The following is a 22,249-nucleotide window of genomic DNA, read 5'->3' as shown; positions in this document are numbered from 1 at the left end:
ACTAGTATCAGGGTCTGTCTATAGACTAGTATCAGGGTCTGTCTGTAGACTAGTATCGGGGTCTGTCTGTAGACTAGTATCAGGGTCTGTCTGTAGACTAGTATCGGGGTCTGTCTGTAGACTAGTATCAGGGTCTGTCTGTAGACTAGTATCGGGGTCTGTCTGTAGACTAGTATCAGGGTCTGTCTGTAGACTAGTATCAGGGTCTGTCTGTAGACTAGTGTCAGCGGCTGTCTGTAGAGAGGATTGGTGATGGGTGGTAGACTAGTATCGGGGTCTGTCTGTAGACTAGTATCAGGGTCTGTCTGTAGACTAGTATCAGGGTCTGTCTGTAGACTAGTATTGGGGTCTGTCTGTAGACTAGTATCAGGGTCTGTCTGTAGACTAGTATTAGGGTCTGTCTGTAGACTAGTATCAGGGTCTGTCTGTAGACTAGTATCGGGGGCTGTCTGTAGACTAGTATCGGGGTCTGTCTGTCGACTAGTATCAGGGTCTGTTTATAGACTAGTATCAGGGTCTGTCTGTAGACTAGTATCGGGGTCTGTCTGTAGACTAGTATCAGGGTCTGTCTGTAGACTAGTATCAGGGTCTGTCTGTAGAGAGGATTGGTGATGGGTGGTAGACTAGTATCAGGGTCTGTCTGTAGACTAGTATTGGGGTCTGTCTGTAGACTAGTATCAGGGTCTGTCTGTAGACTAGTAACAGGGTCTGTCTGTAGACTAGTATCAGGGTCTGTCTGTAGACTAGTATCAGGGTCTGTCTGTAGAGAGGATTGGTGATGGGTGGTAGACTAGTATCAGGGTCTGTTTATAGACTAGTAACAGGGTCTGTCTATAGACTAGTATCAGGGTCTGTTTATAGACTAGTATCGGGGGCTGTCTGTAGACTAGTTTCGGGGTCTGTCTGTCGACTAGTATCAGGGTCTGTTTATAGACTAGTATCAGGGTCTGTCTGTAGACTAGTATCGGGGTCTGTCTGTAGACTAGTATCAGGGTCTGTCTGTAGACTAGTAACAGGGTCTGTCTATAGACTAGTATCAGGGTCTGTCTGTAGACTAGTATCAGGGTCTGTCTGTATACTAGTATCGGGGTCTGTCTGTAGACTAGTATCGGGGTCTGTCTGTAGACTAGTATCAGGGTCTGTCTGTAGACTAGTATCACGGTCTGTCTGTAGACTAGTATCGCGGGCTGTCTGTAGAGAGGATTGGTGATGGGTGGTAGACTAGTATCAGGGTCTGTCTGTATACTAGTATCAGGGTCTGTCTATAGACTAGTATCAGGGTCTGTCTGTAGACTAGTATCGGGGTCTGTCTGTAGACTAGTATCGGGGTCTGTCTATAGACTAGTATCAGGGTCTGTCTGTAGACTAGTATCGGGGTCTGTCTGTAGACTAGTATCAGGGTCTGTCTATAGACTAGTATCGGGGTCTGTCTATAGACTAGTATCAGGGTCTGTCTATAGACTAGTATCAGGGTCTGTCTGTAGACTAGTATCGGGGTCTGTCTGTAGACTAGTATCAGGGTCTGTCTGTAGACTAGTATCGGGGTCTGTCTGTAGACTAGTATCAGGGTCTGTCTGTAGACTAGTATCAGGGTCTGTCTGTAGACTAGTGTCAGCGGCTGTCTGTAGAGAGGATTGGTGATGGGTGGTAGACTAGTATCGGGGTCTGTCTGTAGACTAGTATCAGGGTCTGTCTGTAGACTAGTATTGGGGTCTGTCTGTAGACTAGTATTAGGGTCTGTCTGTAGACTAGTATCAGGGTCTGTCTGTAGACTAGTATCGGGGGCTGTCTGTAGACTAGTATCGGGGTCTGTCTGTCGACTAGTATCAGGGTCTGTTTATAGACTAGTATCAGGGTCTGTCTGTTGACTAGTATCAGGGTCTGTCTGTAGACTAGTATCAGGGTCTGTCTGTAGACTAGTATCAGGGGCTGTCTGTAGAGAGGATTGGTGATGGGTGGTAGACTAGTATCAGGGTCTGTCTGTAGACTAGTATCAGGGTCTGTCTGTAGACTAGTATTGGGGTCTGTCTGTAGACTAGTATCAGGGTCTGTCTGTAGACTAGTATCAGGGTCTGTCTGTAGACTAGTATCGGGGGCTGTCTGTAGACTAGTATCGGGGTCTGTCTGTAGACTAGTATCGGGGTCTGTCTGTAGACTAGTATCGGGGTCTGTCTGTAGACTAGTATTAGGGTCTGTCTGTAGACTAGTATCAGGGTCTGTCTGTAGACTAGTATCGGGGGCTGTCTGTAGACTAGTATCGGGGTCTGTCTGTCGACTAGTATCAGGGTCTGTCTGTAGACTAGTGTCGGGGTCTGTCTGTAGACTAGTATCAGGGTCTGTCTGTAGACTAGTATCAGGGTCTGTCTGTAGACTAGTATCAGGGGCTGTCTGTAGAGAGGATTGGTGATGGGTGGTAGACTAGTATCAGGGTCTGTCTGTAGACTAGTATCAGGGTCTGTCTGTAGACTAGTATCGGGGGCTGTCTGTAGACTAGTATCGGGGTCTGTCTGTAGACTAGTATCGGGGTCTGTCTGTAGACTAGTATCAGGGTCTGTCTGTAGACTAGTATTAGGGTCTGTCTGTAGACTAGTATCAGGGTCTGTCTGTAGACTAGTATCGGGGGCTGTCTGTAGACTAGTATCGGGGTCTGTCTGTAGACTAGTATCGGGGTCTGTCTGTAGACTAGTATCGGGGTCTGTCTGTAGACTAGTATCAGGGTCTGTTTATAGACTAGTATCAGGGTCTGTCTGTAGACTAGTATCGGGGTCTGTCTGTAGACTAGTATCGGGGTCTGTCTGTAGACTAGTATCAGGGTCTGTCTGTAGACTAGTATCAGGGTCTGTCTGTAGACTAGTATCAGGGTCTGTCTATAGACTAGTATCAGGGTCTGTCTGTAGACTAGTATCAGGGTCTGTCTATAGACTAGTATCAGGGTCTGTCTGTAGACTAGTATCAGGGTCTGTCTGTAGACTAGTATCAGGGTCTGTCTGTAGACTAATATCAGGGTCTGTCTGTAGACTAGTATCAGGGTCTGTCTGTAGACTAGTATCAGGGTCTGTCTGTAGACTAGTATCAGGGGCTGTCTGTAGACTAGTATCATGGGCTGTCTGTAGACTAGTATCGGGTCCTTCCTATAGCCTGGGTACCAGTCTGTTTCCTTCCTATAGCCTGGGTACCAGTCTGTTTCCTTCCTATAGCCTGGGTACCAGTCTGTTTCCTTCCTATAGCCTGGGTACCAGTCTGTTTCCTTCCTATAGCCTGGGTACCAGTCTGTTTCCTTCCTATAGCCTGGGTACCAGTCTGTTTCCTTCCTATAGCCTGGGTACCAGTCTGTTTCCTTCCTATAGCCTGGGTACCAGTCTGTTTCCTTCCTATAGCCTGGGTACCAGTCTGTTTCCTTCCTATAGCCTGAGGACCAGTCTGTTTCCTTCCTATAGCCTGGGTACCAGTCTGTTTCCTTCCTATAGCCTGGGTACCAGTCTGTTTCCTTCCTATAGCCTGGGTACCAGTCTGTTTCTATAGGGTCTGTCTATAGACTAGTATCAGGGGCTGTCTGTAGAGAGGATTGGTGATGGGTGGTGTAGACTAGTATCCTACACAATGAAGAAAAAGCCCAGCAGAGGTCAGTGTGGGATGGTGTGTGTGTCAGTGTGTGTGTACGGGGGATGGTGTGTGTGTGTGAGTGAGTGTGACTTACTGACTTTGTGCGTGTGTGTGTGTATGTGTTTATTTATGCGTGTCCCTGTGTGTATTTATGTGTGTGTATTTATGTATGCTTGCGTGTATGTGTGTGTGTGTGTTTGTATTTCTGCGTGTGTGTGTGTGTGTGTGTGTGTCTGAGTGTGTATTTGTGCAACTGACTGAGTGTGTCTGTCTCAGAGCCAAAGCCTCATTGTGTGTAACCCGAAACCCACTTAGGGGGTGACTCTGTGGTTGACTCCTGGCCCATTTCCCAGCATTCACCTGCAGAGTGTGTATATGTGTGTGTGTGCGCGTGCGTGTGTGTTATTGTGCGTGCTGCCCTCAAGTCCCTCAACAGCAGGAAGACACACAGCCGAGGAGAGCGAGGTAGGGAGGGAGGGAATGGGGAGGAGATACAGTTTAAGTAGAAGGAGAGGGGAATTCACAGCACTTCCTCTTAGCTCAGCCAATCAGACACTCTCTAACCAGTAGTGTGTTACACAGTCAGTGTCTATCTGGCTGTTATGTAGCCTGCTGTTACTCTGGACTGTTCTACTGTAGAACCTCTTCTGGTTGTTAGGTAGCCTGCTGTTACTCTGGACTGTTCTACTGTAGAACATCTTCTGGTTGTTAGGTAGCCTGCTGTTACTCTGGACTGTTCTACTGTAGAACCTCTTCTGTTGTTAGGTAGCCTGCTGTTACTCTGGACTGTTCTACTGTAGAACCTCTTCTGGTTGTTAGGTAGCCTGCTGTTACTCTGGACTGTTCTACTATAGAACCTCTTCTGGTTGTTAGGTAGCCTGCTGTTACACTGGACTGTTCTACTGTAGAACCTCTTCTGGTTGTTAGGTAGCCTGCTGTTACACTGGACTGTTCTACTGTAGAACCTCTTCTGGTTGTTAGGTAGCCTGCTGTTACTCTGGACTGTTCTACTATAGAACCTCTTTTGGTTGTTAGGTAGCCTGCTGTTACACTGGACTGTTCTACTGTAGAACCTCTTCTGGTTGTTAGGTAGCCTGCTGTTACACTGGACTGTTCTACTGTAGAACCTCTTCTGGTTGTTAGGTAGCCTGCTGTTACTCTGGACTGTTCTACTATAGAACCTCTTCTGGTTGTTAGGTAGCCTGCTGTTACACTGGACTGTTCTACTGTAGAACCTCTTCTGGTTGTTAGGTAGCCTGCTGTTACACTGCACTGTTCTACTATAGAACCTTTTCTGGTTGTTAGGTAGCCTGCTGTTACACTGGACTGTTCTACTATAGAACCGCTGGCTGGCTGCCTGCACAGATTAGCACGCACCGCAACACAACGACCCACGGAGGGTCATTGAAATCTAACAGGAGAGCGTCACAAAGGAGAAGGGAGCGGGAGGAGAGGAGAGGGAGTTAGCTGAGTCAGGTGAGGAGAGGGAGGAGAACATCAGCAGCGACACACGGCATGTGTTGCAGCATGTCAGTGCCTCTGTTATCGTCAGCCAGGATCATAGCACACGGCCCGGCCCTAACGTAAAGGGGAGGAGCCAGACCACCTCTACCACTGTGTGACTACAGCTGTACTGCAGACTACTGTGGACCGCCACCTTCACTATCTGTCTGTCTATCGGCTCGCTGGGTAAGTCAGGGCAGAGATGGGCTAACGTATCCTGGAGGGGTGTTTGTGTGTTTGTGTGTGTGTGTGTGTGTGTGTGTGCGAGTGAGTGAGTGATAGAGATAATGTGTGTGTGTGTGTGGGTGAGTAATAGAAACAGATTGTGTGTGTGTGTGTGTGTGTGTGTGTGCGTGTGTGCGTGTGTTTGTGTGTGTGTGTGTGTGTGTGTGTGTGTGTGTGTGTGTGTGTGTGTGTGTGTGTGAGTGAGTGAGTGATAGAGATAATGTGTGTGTGTGTGTGTGTGTGAGTGAGTAATAGAAACAGATTGTGTGTGTGTGTGCGTGTGTGCGTGTGTTTGTGTGTGTGTGTTTGTGCCTACGTGCTCTTGCATACGCTTGTAGAGGTTTCCTCCAGAGTGAATATTTGAGAGATGTGCTGGTCACCGTACTAATGTATGGGACTTCAACAACAGCAGTCTAATGTATGGGATTTTATCAACAGTAGTCTAATGTATGGGACTTTATCAACAGTAGTCTAATGTATGGGACTTTATCAACAGTAGTCTAATGTATGGGACTTTATCAACAGTAGTCTAATGTATGGGACTTTATCAACAGTAGTCTAATGTATGGGACTTCAACAACAGTAGTCTAATGTATGGGACTTTATCAACAGTAGTCTAATGTATGGGACTTTATCAACAGTAGTCTAATGTATGGGACTTCAACAACAGTAGTCTAATGTATGGGACTTTATCAACAGTAGTCTAATGTATGGGACTTTATCAACAGTAGTCTAATGTATGGGACTTTATCAACAGTAGTCTAATGTATGGGACTTTATCAACAGTAGTCTAATGTATGGGACTTTATCAACAGTAGTCTAATGTATGGGACTTTATCAACAGTAGTCTAATGTACGGGACTTCAGTGAACCTCTGAAGGGGGTTTAGTTAGTCCACTGTTCCACCCCAGTGAACCTCTAAGGGTCAGTAAGCAAGCAGCGAGCCGACAATCCTTTAAAGAGAACAACAATGGCTGCCAGATGGACGTAAACGTTAAGGCGCCAAGGCATCATCACCTGCCCACGTTGCCCTCTTCTGACGCCTTGTTTCCATGGAGACGTGAGGAAGGAAAAAGGCGGGGGAAACTTGGCAGGGGGGAGGGGACTTTGATCTTTGAGCTTTCAAAACGTTCAAGTCAGTTGTGTCGAAGTGATCCATTGTGGTACTGGCAGGTCTGATTGGGGTTTTGAGGACAGGGTGACAGTTTAGGGACTATAAATAATTGTTAAATAAATAATTGTTAAATAGATAAATAATTGTTTTAGTTTGAAGACTGCCGTCTGTTTTCCGTAGAGGTTTGTGAGGTTGAGGGACGCTTTAACTTTGTGTTTGGACACTTTTAGGCCCTGTTTCGGCTTACTTTTCAGAGACATTTTGTTGTTGTTGTTGTTGTCTGACTTCTTCTTCGTCTATTGTTCGTCTTCTTTCTTTCTTATTCTTTATGTCAAACCATTGAGACTGAGTCAGGAGAGGACACCCTGCCCTGTTAGTTAGCTGTGGGGAGCTATAGCGAGCTCACTGTTGTCTATGGAATTAGATTGGTTGCTTTTATGTAGCTTTGTTATTAGCATTAGCCTAGCATGGTTGGTTAGACAGAGATGCATTGGAATAGAATAAGAGTAGAATATATAATTCGAACCACCATCTAAAGGGAAGATTGCATCTTCACCTGACCTCTGTGCTACCCTTGTTCATCACGAACCACCATCTAAAGGGAAGAATGCATCTTCACCTGACCTCTGTGCTACCCTTGTTCATCACGAACCACCATCTAAAGGGAAGAAAGCATCTTCACCTGACCTCTGTGCTACCCTTGTTCATCACGAACCACCATCTAAAGGGAAGAAAGCATCTTCACCTGACCTCTGTGCTACCCTTGTTCATCACGAACCACCATCTAAAGGGAAGAATGCATCTTCACCTGACCTCTGTGCTACCCTTGTTCATCACGAACCACCATCTAAAGGGAAGAATGCATCTTCACCTGACCTCTGTGCTACCCTTGTTCATCACGAACCACCATCTAAAGGGAAGAATGCATCTTCACCTGACCTCTGTGCTACCCTTGTTCATCACGAACCACCATCTAAAGGGAAGAATGCATCTTCACCTGACCTGTGTGCTACCCTTGTTCATCACGAACCACCATCTAAAGGGAAGAATGCATCTTCACCTGACCTCTGTGCTACCCTTGTTCATCACGAACCACCATCTAAAGGGAAGAGTGCATCTTCTAAACTACCTGCGCTCTAGTTAGGTCCTAACAGTGTGAGAAGACATTGGAGATGGAAGGTCCACTGCACTCTGACCTTCAGAAAGTATCCACACCCCTTGACTTGTTCCACATTTTTTTTGTTCTGTTACAACCTGAATTTAAAATGGATTAAATGTAGATTGTAGAATTGTAGAAATGTAGATTGTAGAATGTAGATTTTGGTCACACATTACCCCGTAATTGTCCACGCTGGTATGAATGATTCGGGAGACAGATGAAGGAATGCATAATAGGTTATTTTAATTTTATTGTTACCCAAATGATGGCGTGCCATGTAAAGACACGGGGGGACTAAGACCAAACAAACACGTCACAAAACACAGGGTTGAAACCCAAAACAAAAGAGCCGAGGAGCACCTCGAATAAATAACACACGAGCACAATGATCAACACCACGGAACGAGACCCGTAATCATCTGTGCAATCCACAAGGGCACGAAAGCCCAAAACACACAGCACGGGTACTCACACGCCCCAACAGACGTTGTAACAATAACGGACAGCCCAATGGAAACCAAAGGGCACATTTATACAAGTGCTAATCCGTGGGAATAGGGGACAGGTGTGCGTAATGAAAGTTCCGGAGGGATCCGTGACAGTTACAAAGTGGAATTTTGTTAGTAGAAAATTTTAGAAATGAATTACAAATGAAAAGCTGAAATGTCTTGAGTCAATAAATGTTCAACCTATTTGTCATGGCAAGCATAAATACATTAAGTTAGGTTAAGTAAAAATGTGCATAACTAATCGAATAATAAGTTACATGAACTCTGTGTTCCATATTAGTGGTTAATATGATTTTTGAATGGCTACCCCATCTTTGTACCCCACACATACAATTATCTGTAAGGCCCCTTAGTCAAGTAGGGAATTTAAAGCACAGATTCAACCACAACTACCAGGGAGGTGTTTTCAATACCTCGCAAATAAGGACACCGGTTGGTAGATGTGTAAAACATCATTTCAAAGGCAGACGCTGAATATCCCTTTGAGTATGGTGAAGTTATTCATTACACTTTGGGTGGTGCATCAACACACCCAGTCACGACAAAGGTACAGGCATCCTTCCTAACTCAGTTGTCGGAGAGGAAGGAAACCGTTTCGGGATTTCACCATGAGGCTAACAGTGATTTTGAAATACTTAGAGAGTTTAATGGCTGTGATAGGAGGAAACTGAAGATGGATCAACAACATTGTAGTTACTCCACAATACTAACCTTAATGACGGAGTGAAAAGAAGGAAGCTTGTGCAGAATGAAAATATCCCGAATCATGCATCCTGTTTACAACAAGGCACTAAAGAAATACTGCAAAACATCTGTCAAAGAAGCACAAGACATCACTGAGAACCACTCTTCATGTTTTCAAGCGTGGTGGTGGCTGCATCATGTTATGGGTATGCTTGGGCTGTTGGATATAGTCACTGGTCTATGTAGGACTGGTCTATATATTTATATAAAGGACTGGTCTATGTAGTTATATTAAGGACTGGTCTATGTAGTTATATAAAGGACTGGTCTAAGTAGGACTGGTCAATATAGTTATATAAAGGACTGGTCTATGTAGTTATGTAAAGGACTGGTCTATTTAGTTATATAAAGGACTGGTCTATGTAGTTATATAAAGGACTGGTCCATATAGTTATATAAAGGACTGGTCCATATAGTTATATAAATGACTGGTCTATATAGTTATATAAAGGACTGGTCCATATAGTCACACCAAATCAGGTGAAGAGCTGGTGAGACAAGGCAGGGATCAGCAAAAGGTAGAGATAAGTGTTGTTGATTTTTTGTTGTTGTTGGTATTGGACACATTTCGGCTGAGCCATCTCGTACTCAGGAGAGTTTTACCAAAACGTTACTTTTCTATAAGGCAATTGAATTCCATAGGTAGTACCCATGATTGTATACCGTGTGGACTGTAACACAACGTTGACCTGTGAGGATAAGCGAAGACCAAGTTGACCTATGACCACATGTCACATTATCTGCTTGTCAGCTAGGATAGCTAGCACTAATGGGTTTTCTTCTGTGTGTACGGCTAACGTTGCTGTAGCCTGACCTTTAGCCATGTGCTGTGGTGGTGTGTGTGTGTGTTTTGGTATAGCTCTCTCCTCTATCTCTGTCGTTCTGTCATTGTGCAAGAAACACAGCATGAGATGATATAGAGTCACATTCATAGGGTATATAAACATACTACATACAGTATATAGTTGAAGTTGGAAGTTTACATACACTTTAGGCAAATACATTTAAACTCAGTATTTCGCAATTCCTGACATTTAATCATTTAGTAAAAATGCCTCCTTGCTCGCACACGCCTTTTCAGTTCTGCCCACAAAATGTATATTGAGGTCAGGGCTTTGTGATGGCCACTCCAATAGCTTGACTTTGATGTCCTTAAGCCATTTTTCCACAACTTTGGAAGTATGCTTGGGGTCATTGTCCATTTGGAAGACCCATTTGCAACCAAGCTTTAACTTCCTGACTGATGTCTTGAGATTTTGCTTCAATATATCCACATAATTTTCCCTTCCTCATGATGCCATTCATTTTGAAAAGTGCACCAGTCCCTCCTGCAGCAAAGCACCCCTACAACATGATGCTGCCACCCCCGTGCTTCACAGTTGGGATGGTGGTCTTCGGCTCACAAGCCCCCCCCCCCCTTTTCCTACAAACATAACGGTGGTCATTATGGCCAAACTGTTCTATTTTTGTTTCATCAGACCAGATGACATTTCTCCATAAAGTGCGATCTCTGTCCCCATGTGCAGTTGCAAACCGTAGTCTGGCTTTTTTATGGCGGGTTTGGAGCAGTGGCTTCTTCCTTGCTGAGTGGCCTTTCAGGTTATGTCGTTACAGGACTCGTTTTACTGTGGATATAGATACTTTTGTTTCTGTTTCCTCCGGCATCTTCACAAGGTCCTTTGCTGTTGTTCTGGGATTGATTTGCACTTTTCGCACCAAAGTACGTTCATCTCTAGGAGACAGAACGCGTCTCCTTCCTGAGCGGTATGACGTCTGTGTGGTCCCATGGTGTTTATACTTGCATACAATTGTTTGTACAAATGAACGTGGTACCTCCAGGCATTTGGAAATTGCTCCCAAGGATGAACCAGACTTGTGGAGGTCTACAATTTTTCTTCTGATTTTCCAATGATGTCAAGCAAAGAGGCACTGAGTTTGAAGGTAGGCCTTGTAATACATTCACAGGTACACCTCCAATTGACTCAAATGATGTCAATTAGCCTATCAGAAGCTTCTAAAGCCATGACATAATTTCTGGAATTTTCCAAGCTGTTTAAAGGCACAGTCAACTTAGTGTATGTAAACTTCTGACCCACTGCAATTGTGATAAAGATAATTATTTGTGAAATAATCTGTCTGTAAACAATTGTTGGAAAAATTACTCATATAAGAGCTTTGCACACCTGAATTGTGCTATATTTGACAAATCTTCTTTTCAAATTCTTCATGCTCTGTCAAGGTGTTAGAGATCATGGCTTGACAGCTATTTTCATTCACCGTCTTCTTGGTAAGCATCTCCAGTGTAGATTTGGCTTTGTCAGCTGGGGGATTTGAACTTGCAACCTTTTGATTGCTAGTCCAACACTCTAACCACTAGGCTACCCTGCCGCACCAACTCTGGTGGTTCCTTGGAGGGATCCAACGTTGCGGAGCTGGTCTGAGTCTGCTGGCTCAGCCATGGCCAGTTCGATCAAGATATGACGTAGATGCAGACACCGGAGGTGGATAGTTCGGGTTCACAGAATATTTATTATAACAAAAAGAGCAGGCAAAGGGCAGGTCGAGGGCAGGCAGAGGTTCGTAATCCAAGGCAGAGTCAATCAGGGACAGAACGGCAGGCGGGCTCAGGGTCAGGACAGGTAGAACGGTTGGAATCGGGAAGACTAGAAAACAAGAACTTGAGAACAGGAGAAACAGGAAACACATGCTGGTAAGACCTGAGAGAACAAGAAGAACTGGCAACAGACAGACAGAAAACACAGGTATAAATACACAGGGGATAATGGGGAGAAATAGGAGACATCTGTGTGGGGGGGGGGTGGAGACAAGCACAAGACAGGTGAAACAAGTAGAGTACAGGTAACCTAACTCCAATAAAGACAGGTGAAACAAGTAGAGTACAGGTAACCTAACTCCAATAAAGACAGGTGAAACAAGTAGAGTACAGGTAACCTAACTCCAATAAAGACAGGTGAAACAAGTAGAGTACAGGTAACCTAACTCCAATAAAGACAGGTGAAACAGGTCATTAGAGTAACCTAGGTAACCTAACTCCAATAAAGACAGGTGAAACAAGTAGAGTACAGGTAACCTAACTCCAATAAAGACAGGTGAAACAAGTAGAGTACAGGTAACCTAACTCCAATAAAGACAGGTGAAACAAGTAGAGTACAGGTAACCTAACTCCAATAAAGACAGGTGAAACAAGTAGAGTACAGGTAACCTAACTCCAATAAAGACAGGTGAAACAAGTAGAGTACAGGTAACCTAACTCTAATAAAGACAGGTGAAACAGGTCATTAGAGTAACCTAGGTAACCTAACTCCAATAAAGACAGGTGAAACAAGTCATTAGAGTAACCTAGGTAACCTAACTCCAATAAAGACAGGTGAAACAAGTAGAGTACAGGTAACCTAACTCCAATAAAGACAGGTTAAATAGGTCATTAGAGTAACCCAGGTAACGTAACTACAATAAAGACAGGTGAAACAAGTCATTAGAGTAACCTAGGTAACGTAACTACAATAAAGACAGGTTAAACAGGTCATTAGAGTAACCTAGGTAACGTAACTACAATAAAGACAGGTGAATCAAGTCATTAGAGTAACCTAGGTAACGTAACTACAATAAAGACAGGTGAAACAAGTCATTAGAGTAACCTAGGTAACCTAACTCCAATAAAGACAGGTTAAACAGGTCATTAGAGTAACCTAGGTAACGTAACTACAATAAAGACAGGTGAAACAAGTCATTAGAGTAACCTAGGTAACCTAACTCCAATAAAGACAGGTGAAACAAGTAGAGTACAGGTAACCTAACTCCAATAAAGACAGGTGAAACAAGTCATTAGAGTAACCTAGGTAACCTAACTCCAATAAAGACAGGTTAAACAGGTCATTAGAGTAACCTAGGTAACGTAACTACAATAAAGACAGGTGAAACAAGTCATTAGAGTAACCTAGGTAACGTAACTACAGTAAAGGATGATACTGTTTCATCAGAGAACCACAAAGATGAAGTAAACAAATGTATTTGCTGAATTCACGTAATGTTGCAACCACAGAATAGAAAGCTTAACATATCATTTTGTATTCAAATTTCGCATTGTTTAAAGTTAAGAGATATCATCGCCGCAAAGTAAAGAGACTGGGTGTGTAAGTATGATAATATATACACACACGCACGCACACACACACACACACGCACGCACACACACACACACGCACGCACGCACGCACACACGCACACACAGAAACACAGACACACACACACGCACGCACGCACGCACGCACGCACGCACACACACACACACACAGAAACACACACACACACACACACACACAGAAACACACACACACACCGGCACATGTAACACCACTTGACATGTTAACTGCTCGGTATCCGACCACAAGGAGCTACAGAGGGTAGTTCGTACGTCCCAGTACATCACTATGGCCAAGCTTCCTGCCATCCAGGACCTCTATACCAGGCGGTGTCAGAGGAAGGCCCTAAAAATGGTCAAAGACTCCAGCCACCCCAGTCATAGACTGTTCTCTCTGCTACCGCATGGCAAGCGGTACCGGAGCACCAAGTCTAGGTCCAAGAGGCATCTAAACAGCTTCTACCTCCAAGCCATAAGACTGCTGAACATCTAATCAAATGGCCACCCAGACTATTTACATTGACACCTCCATTTAGTTGTTGTTGCTGCTGCTACTCTCTGTTTATTATCTATGCATAGTCACTTTAGCACAACCTACATGTACATTTATTAATTATTATTTAATTAAACTTTATTTAACTAGGTTCTTATTTACAATGACGGACTACCCTTCGCTGGGCCAATTGTACGTCTCCCTATGGGACTCCCGATCACGGTCGGATGTGATACAGCCTGGATTCAAACCAGGGACTGTAGTGACGCCTCTTGCGCTGAGATGCAGTGCCTTAGACCGCTGCGTCACTCAGGAGCCCATTGGAGTACATAGTACCTCAATTACATCAAATAACCTGTACCCCCCGCACATTGACTTGGTACCGGTACCCCCGCGGCAGGTAGCTTAGTGGTTAGAGCGTTGGGCCAGTAACCGAAAGGTTGCTGGATTGAATCCCCAAGCTGACAAGGTAAAAAAATCTGTCGTTCTGCCCCTGAACAAGGCAGTTAACCCACTGTTCCCCTGAACAAGGCAGTTAACCCACTGTTCCCCTGAACAAGGCAGTTAACCCACTGTTCCCCTGAACAAGGCAGTTAACCTACTGTTCCCCGGTAGGACAAGGCAGTTAACCTACTGTTCCCCTGAACAAGGCAGTTAACCCAATGTTCCCCTGAACAAGGCAGTTAACCCACTGTTCCCCTGAACAAGGCAGTTAACCCGCTGTTCCCCTGAACAAGGCAGTTAACCCACTGTTCCCCTGAACAAGGCAGTTAACCCACTGTTCCCCTGAACAAGACAGTTAACCCACTGTTCCCCTGAACAAGGCAGTTAACCCGCTGTTCACCGGGACCTGAAAGCGTAAATGCCGATTATTGCAGCCCCCCCACACCTCTCGAAATGCATCCAACTGGAAAGCGGAAGACACATTTGAGTTGAATGCAGTCAGTTGTACAACTGACTAGGTATCCTCCTTTCCCTGTATATAGCCTCGCTATTTTATTGTGTTACTTGAAAATTGTTTTCTGCATTGTTAGTTAAGGGCTTTAAGCATTTCACAGTAAGGTCTACCTGTTAGTTAAGGGCTTTAAGCATTTCACAGTAAGGTCTACCTGTTAGTTAAGGGCTTTAAGCATTTCACAGTAAGGTCTACCTGTTAGTTAAGGGCTTTAAGCATTTCACAGTAAGGTCTACCTGTTAGTTAAGGGCTTTAAGCATTTCACAGTAAGGTCTACCTGTTATATTCGGCACGTGACAATTAACACTTGATTTCTACCACACACACGCGCGCACGCACGCATGCACGCACGCACACACACACACACACACACAACATAATGTACAATAAAAGTCAGACATGCCATTATAGGCTATTGTACAGTGGGGCATAAAAGTATTTAAAATACTTATTTTCCACCATAAATTCATTACAAATCCTACAATGTGATTTTCTGGATTTTCTCTTCTCATTTTGTCGGTCATAGTTGAAGTGTACCTATGATGAAAATTACAGGCCTCTCTCATCTTTTTAAGTGGGAGAACTTGCACAATTGGTGGCTGACTAAAAACTTTTTTTGCCCCACTGTATGTGGATTCCCTCGTTGCCATGGCAGTCAAACCGGATCAGCTGGTCTCGGTAATAATGATCCACAACTCACAACTGAACATTTGCCTTTAGTATTAAACCCATTGTTCAGTAGCTCAGTGGTGTGTACAGTAAGACTTACATGGAATCCTATTATAATGACATGGCTCGGTACCCTAATGACAACCTATTCCCCATGGGCCCTGGTCAAAGGCAGTGCACTGTGTTGGGAATAGGGTGCTGTTTCGGCAGGCAGACATTGTTCTTCAGCTCAAAAGTGTTTCACCAAGAATCCTAATGACTTTAGCAGGGTGGGAGAGTGTAAAGATGTCAATATATAAGTCTCTGGTTAAGGTTGATCCTCGGGGGCCTCCGTAGTACATGTTATGTTGACAAGAACGTGTTGATTGTGCTTACTTGGTTGTTGGTCATTACAGACAGGATATCCTACAGATGATGCTGCTTTAGCCTCAGGGAATGAGGAAAAGTAGTGCACTATGTAGGGAATAGGGTGCTATTTGGGACTGGGTGTGAGAGGCACTCTTAGGACTGTCATTATCCTGTAGGTGTTGCTGTTTTAGCTTCAGAGAATGAGGTAAAGTGATGCACTATGTAGGGAATAGGGTGCTATTTGGGACTGGGTGTGAGAGGCACACTCCTAGGACTGTCATTATCCTGTAGGTGTTGCTGTTTTAGCTTCAGAGAATGAGGTAAAGTGATGCACTATGTAGGGAAAAGGGTGCTATTTGGGACTGGGTGTGAGAGGCACACTCCTAGGACTGTCATTATCCTGTAGGTGTTGCTGTTTTAGCTTCAGAGAATGAGGTAAAGTAGTGCACTATGTAGGGAATAGGGTGCTATTTGGGACTGGGTGTGAGAGGCACACTCCTAGGACTGTCATTATCCTGTAGGTGTTGCTGTTTTAGCTTCAGAGAATGAGGTAAAGTAGTGCACTATGTAGGGAATAGGGTGCTATTTGGGACTGGGTGTGAGAGGCACACTCCTAGGACTGTCATTATCCTGTAGGTGTTGCTGTTTTAGCTTCAGAGAATGAGGTAAAGTAGTGCACTATGTAGGGAATAGGGTGCTATTTGGGACTGGGTGTGAGAGGCACACTCCTGTCATTATCCCGTAGGTGTTGCTGTTTTAGCTTCAGAGAACAAGAACATAAACAACCTTAAGGCAAATATACAATATCTGTACAATATATACAACATTTATGCAATATATACAACATGTATACAATATTTACACAATATTTACAATATCTATGCAATATCTGTACAATACATACAATATCTATATAATATATACAACATTTATACAATATTTGCAACATTGTATGTATTTTGTAGATATTGTATCGATATTGTATATATTGTATAACTATTCTAAAAATTGTATAAATGTTGTATATATTGTATAGTACAAATATTGTAAATATATATATTGTATAAATATTTTATAAATGTTGTAAATATTGTATAAATGTTGTTTACACAATACAATATTGTATACAATATTTACACAATATTTACAATATCTATGCAATATCTGTACAATATATACAATATCTATATAATATATACAACATTTATACAATATTTACAACATTTATACAATATTTACAACATTTATACAATATTTACAATATTTACAACATTTATAAAATATTTATACAATATATATAATATTTACAATATTTGTACTATACAATATATACAACATTTATACAATTTTTAGAATAGTTATACAATATATACAATATCGATACAATATCTACAAAATACATACAATATCTACACAATATATGCAATATTTATACTATACAATATATATAACATTTATACAATATTTAGAATAGTTATACAATATATACATATATACATATATCTATACAATATGTATACTATACAATATATACAGTATTTATACAATAAACACAATAGTTATACTATATTTACAATATCTATACAATAGTTATACTATACAATAGATACAACATTTATACAACATATATACAATCTGTCAGAGGTATCAAGTGGACTTTATGTTGTGCGTGGATTGAGGTCATACACGAGACATACACTCTAATGTTGCCATGTTAGTTGTGTTACCTCCATAAAACAACATGCGCAGCAGAACATTTAATTGTACGGCAAATTGCTACACTCGCATTAAGCATTTCGCTACACTCGCATTAACATCTGCTAACCATGTGTATGTGACAAATAAAATTTGATTTGAAATTGTTATGTACATTAGGTTGTATATTGCTTGAAATCAATAATCAATCTGAAATCAATACAATGTTCCCATATCCATAATAATAACACACACTACGTACAGGAGACATTGAGCTCTACGGTGTGTTCTTTGATCCCATTGGGCAATGTAATGTAATCAAAAGTTGGCTCATTGGCAAATGATAAGGTTTGACAGAGTGGATTGGCCAACCTCACATTAGTCAACGCAAACTCAGCATTCTTTATTGTGTTTTAATAAAGGGTGTGTTTCTGCACAAACAGGCGGTGCTCGGTTGGCTTTATACCTGGTTCTGTGATTGTCCGGGGGTGGAGGCAGAACACAAAGGACATGGATGTTAGTTGAAGCACCGTTCACTAGACTCAGCATTGGGCCTTGTCGTGTTTTAGGAACTCCAGTTTAAAAAAAAGCATGTTGACGACAGCTTCATTTAAATAACTTGTGTTGTTGTTGTTGTTGTTGTTGTTTCCTCCAGGCTGAAGTCCACGCCGATAGAATCGACCAGAACGGAGAAAACAACACAGCAGATAACATAGTGGTCTGTACCAAGCCTCCAGCCTCAACCACAGAACAGGGGGTCGACCCCTTACAGGACATCCCAGGGAGGAACACTGAGGAAAAGGAGGAGAAGAGGACGAGAGATGAAGACGAGGATCTAGAGTTCCCTCACGACTTCCTGCCCAGCACAGACCTCAGCCTTGAACTCCACTGGGGGACTTCACTTGGGTAGGTGGCTTTGGTTTCGACCTGTTTGCTTGTACGTTCGTGCGCACGTAAGGTAAGTTAGGGTACGGTTAGGTAAGACAAGGGATAGGTAAGGGATAAGATAGGTTAGGTAAGGGATAGGCTAGGTAAGGTAGGATAGGGTAAGACAAGGGATAAGATAGGTAAGGTAAGGGATAGGCTAGGTAAGGTAGGATAGGGTAAGGTAAGGGATAGGCTAGGTAAGGTAGGATAGGGTAAGGTAAGGGATAGGCTAGGTAAGGTAGGATAGGGTAAGACAAGGGATAAGATAGGTAAGGTAAGGGATAGGTAAGGTAAGGTAGGATAGGGTAAGGTAAGGGATAGGCTAGGTAAGGTAGGATAGGGTAAGGTAAGGGATAGGCTAGGTAAGGTAGGATAGGGTAAGGTAAGGAATAGGCTAGGTACGGTAGGATAGGGTTAGGTAAGGGATAGGCTAGGTTAGGTAGGGATAGGTAAGGTTAGGTAAGGGATAAGATAGGTTAGGTAAGGGATAGGCTCGGTAAGGTAGGATAGGGTTAGGTAAGGGATAGGCTCGGTAAGGTACGATAGGTTTAGGTAAGGGATAGGCTAGGTAAGGTAAGGGATGGGTAAGGTAAGGTAAGGGATGGGTAAGGTAAGACAAGGTGGGTAAGGGTAGGTAAGGTAAGGGATGGGTAAGATTAGGGAAGGGATGGGTAAGATAAGGGATGGGTAAGATAAGGGATGGGTAAGATAAGGGAAGGGATGGGTAAGATAAGGGAAGGGATGGGTAAGATAAGGGATGGGTAAGATAAGGGAAGTGATGGGTAAGATAAGGGAAGGGATGGGTAAGATATGGGATGGGTAAGATAAGATAAGGGATGGGTAAGATATGGGATGGGTAAGATAAGGGAAGGGATGGGTAAGATAAGGGATGGGTAAGATAAGATAAGTGTTGGGTAAGACAAGGGAAGGGATGGGTAAGATAAGGGATGGGTAAGATATGGGATGGGTAAGATAAGGGAAGGGATGGGTAAGATAAGATAAGGGTTGGGTAAGATAAGGGAAGGGATTGTTAAGATAAGGGATGGGATGGGTAAGATAAGGGATGGGATGGGTAAGATAAGATAAGGGTTGGGTAAGATAAGGGAAGGGATGGGTAAGATAAGGGATGGGATTGGTAAGATAAGGGATGGGTAAGATAAGGGAAGGGATGGGTAAGATAAGGGATGGGTAAGATAAGGGAAGGGATGGGTAAGATAAGGGATTGGTAAGATAAGGGATGGGATGGTAAGATAAGGGATGGGTAAGATAAGGGAAGGGATGGGTAAGATAAGATAAGGGTTGGGTAAGATAAGGGAAGGGATGGGTAAGATAAGGGATGGGATGGGTAAGATAAGTGATGGGATGGGTAAGATAAGGGAAGGGATGGGTAAGATAAGGGAAGGGATGGGTAAGATAAGGGAAGGGATGGGTAAGATAAGGGATGGGTAAGATAAGGGAGGGTAAGATAAGGGATGGGTAAGATAAGGGAAGGGATGGGTAAGATAAGGGAAGGGATTGGTAAGATAAGGGAAGGGATGGGTAAGATAAGGGATGGGTAAGATAAGGGATGGGTTAGATAAGGGAAGGGATGGGTAAGATTAGGTAGTGTAAGATAAGGGAAGGGATGGGTAAGATAAGGGATGGGTAAGATAAGGGAAGGGATTGGTAAGATAAGGGAAGGGATTGGTAAGATAAGGGAAGGGATGGGTAAGATAAGGGATGGGTAAGATAAGGGATGGGTTAGATAAGGGAAGGGATGGGTAAGATTAGGTAGTGTAAGATAAGGGAAGGGATGGGTAAGATAAGGGATGGGTAAGATAAGGGAAGGGATGGGTAAGATTAGGTAGGGTAAGATAAGGGAAGGGATGGGTAAGATAAGGGATGGGTAAGATAAGGGAAGGGTAAGATAAGGGAAGGGATGGGTAAGATAAGGGATGGGTAAGATAAGGGATGGGTAAGATCAGGGTGGGGTAAGATAAGGGATGGGTAAGATAAGGGAAGGGTAAGATAAGGGAAGGGATGGGTAAGATAAGGGATGGGTAAGATAAGGGATGGGTAAGATAAGGGATGGGTAAGATCAGGGTGGGGTAAGATAAGGGATGGGATGGGTAAGATAAGGGAAGGGATGGGTTAGATAAGGGAAGGGATGGGTAAGATAAGGGATGGGTAAGATAAGGGAAGAGATGGGTAAGATAAGGGATGGGTAAGATAAGGGATGGGTAAGAGAAGGGATGGGTAAGAGAAGGGATGGGTAAGAGAAGGGATGGGTAAGATAAGGGATGGGTAAGATAAGGGAAGGGATGGGTAAGATAGGGGATGGGTAAGATAAGGGATGGGTAAGATAAGGGAGGGTAAGATAAGGGATGGGTAAGATAAGGGAAGGGATGGGTAAGATAAGGGAAGGGATGGTTAAGATAAGGGAAGGGATGGGTTTGATAAGGGAAGGGATGGGTAAGATAAGGGATGGGTAAGATAAGGGAAGGGATGGGTTAGATAAGGGGAGGGATGGGTAAGATTAGGTAGTGTAAGATAAGGGAAGGGATGGGTAAGATAAGGGATGGGTAAGATAAGGGAAGGGATGGGTAAGATAAGCGAAGGGATGGGTAAGATAAGGGAAGGGATGGGTAAGATAAGGGAAGGGATGGGTAAGATAAGGGAAGGGATGGGTAAGATAAGGGATGGGTAAGATAAGGGAAGGGATGTGTAAGATTAGGGAAGGGATGGGTAAGATAAGGGATGGGTAAGATAAGGGAAGGGATGTGTAAGATTAGGGAAGGGATGGGTAAGATAAGGGATGGGTAAGATAAGGGAAGGGATGTGTAAGATTAGGGAAGGGATGGGTAAGATTAGGGAAGGGATGGGTAAGATAAGGGTTGGGTAAGATAAGGGAAGGGATGTGTAAGATTAGGGAAGGGATGGGTAAGATAAGGGAAGGGATGTGTAAGATAAGGGAAGGGATGGGTAAGATAAGGGATGGGTAAGATAAGGGATGGGTAAGATAAGGGAAGGGATGTGTAAGATTAGGGAAGGGATGGGTAAGATTAGGGAAGGGATGGGTAAGATATGGGAAGGGATGGGTAAGATAAGGGAAGGGATGAGTAAGATAAGGGATGGGATGGGTAAGATTAGGGAAGGGATGGGTAAGATAAGGGAAGGGATGGGTAAGATATGGGAAGGGATGGGTAAGATAAGGGAAGGGTTGGGTAAGATTAGGGATGGGATGGGTAAGATAAGGGTTGGGTAAGATAAGATAAGGGTTGGGTAAGATAAGATAAGGGATGGGTAAGATTAGGGAAGGGATGGGTAAGATAAGGGAAGGGATGGGTAAGATAAGGGAAGGGTTGGGTAAGATTAGGTAGGGTAAGAAAAGAGATAGGAAAAGTTCGGTAAGGAATATATAAGGAATAGGTTAGGTATGATAAGGTACATTTATATAGAGCTGTTATACTCAGCTCGTTGGCAGTACCAGTGTACAGTTTCAGACTTGCTGTTTGGTTGTTGACTGTACTATGAAATGAGATTTATATTCACCATGCAAATCACTACAGTATTTACATATTCTTCAGAGGCAGGAAATATAGATCACAGCTTTACCATGAAGTCATTGACATTGTAAAGCATTCCTGCATATAGTCCGTGTCAATGGAGTGTTGTACTTCAGCATTGATTTGACAGTAGCTTTATCCACCCGTGTTGTTGTCTGTGACTGCTGTGCTTGCCCTTAGTCCTTACGACTGCATTTTGTTTTCTTTACACTTCCTTCCTCTAAATTGTCCTGGTGTGTGTTCCGTCTCCGGTGTAAATTTTAGAACAGAGATTAAGAGTGATCAGGAGAGCCTGAGTGACTCAGTGAGCCCCCTGCTGGCTGGTCTGCAACATCACATGGACGGCAGCACACAACTGGTGGCTGTGCAGAAGAGGTATAACCCGTGTGTAGCCTATTAGCACTGTCCACAGCATGAGGGAGAGTGGGAAACAGAGGGCCTTCAGTGCTTCTTCTCTGTCTGCTGTGTTTGTTGTGAGGCAGGGGTTGTGTTCACCAGGCACGGAACTCAAGAAAGACGTCCCGAAACAGAGTGAAACGGGGAGGCCGCAGTTATTATGATGTATGTAGGGCTATATACAGTGGGGCAAAAAAAATAT

General features: G+C 43.5%; 1 protein-coding gene across 4 annotated transcripts in view; it reads left to right on the top strand.

The window, feature by feature from the left end:
- The window catches only part of LOC135505256 (uncharacterized), a 114,168-nt gene that overhangs the window by 20,731 nt on the left and 71,188 nt on the right, over window positions 1-22,249 (top strand). For 3 of the 4 annotated variants that reach the window (XR_010450239.1, XM_064924455.1, XM_064924454.1), the window contains exon 2: window positions 17,835-18,085. Coding sequence is in view for 3 of the 4 variants with exons in the window: in XM_064924455.1 (XP_064780527.1) it covers window positions 17,835-18,085 (251 nt within the window). In the remaining variant the exon portion in view is untranslated. Of the gene's footprint in view, window positions 1-17,638; window positions 17,696-17,834; window positions 18,086-22,249 lie in introns of those variants that run through there. The other variant, XM_064924457.1, reaches the window with a different exon arrangement.

This window comes from Oncorhynchus masou, chromosome 18 (genome assembly GCF_036934945.1).
Source record: "Oncorhynchus masou masou isolate Uvic2021 chromosome 18, UVic_Omas_1.1, whole genome shotgun sequence".
Classification (NCBI taxonomy): domain Eukaryota; kingdom Metazoa; phylum Chordata; class Actinopteri; order Salmoniformes; family Salmonidae; genus Oncorhynchus; species Oncorhynchus masou.
This window is presented reverse-complemented; position numbering and strand designations above follow the sequence as displayed.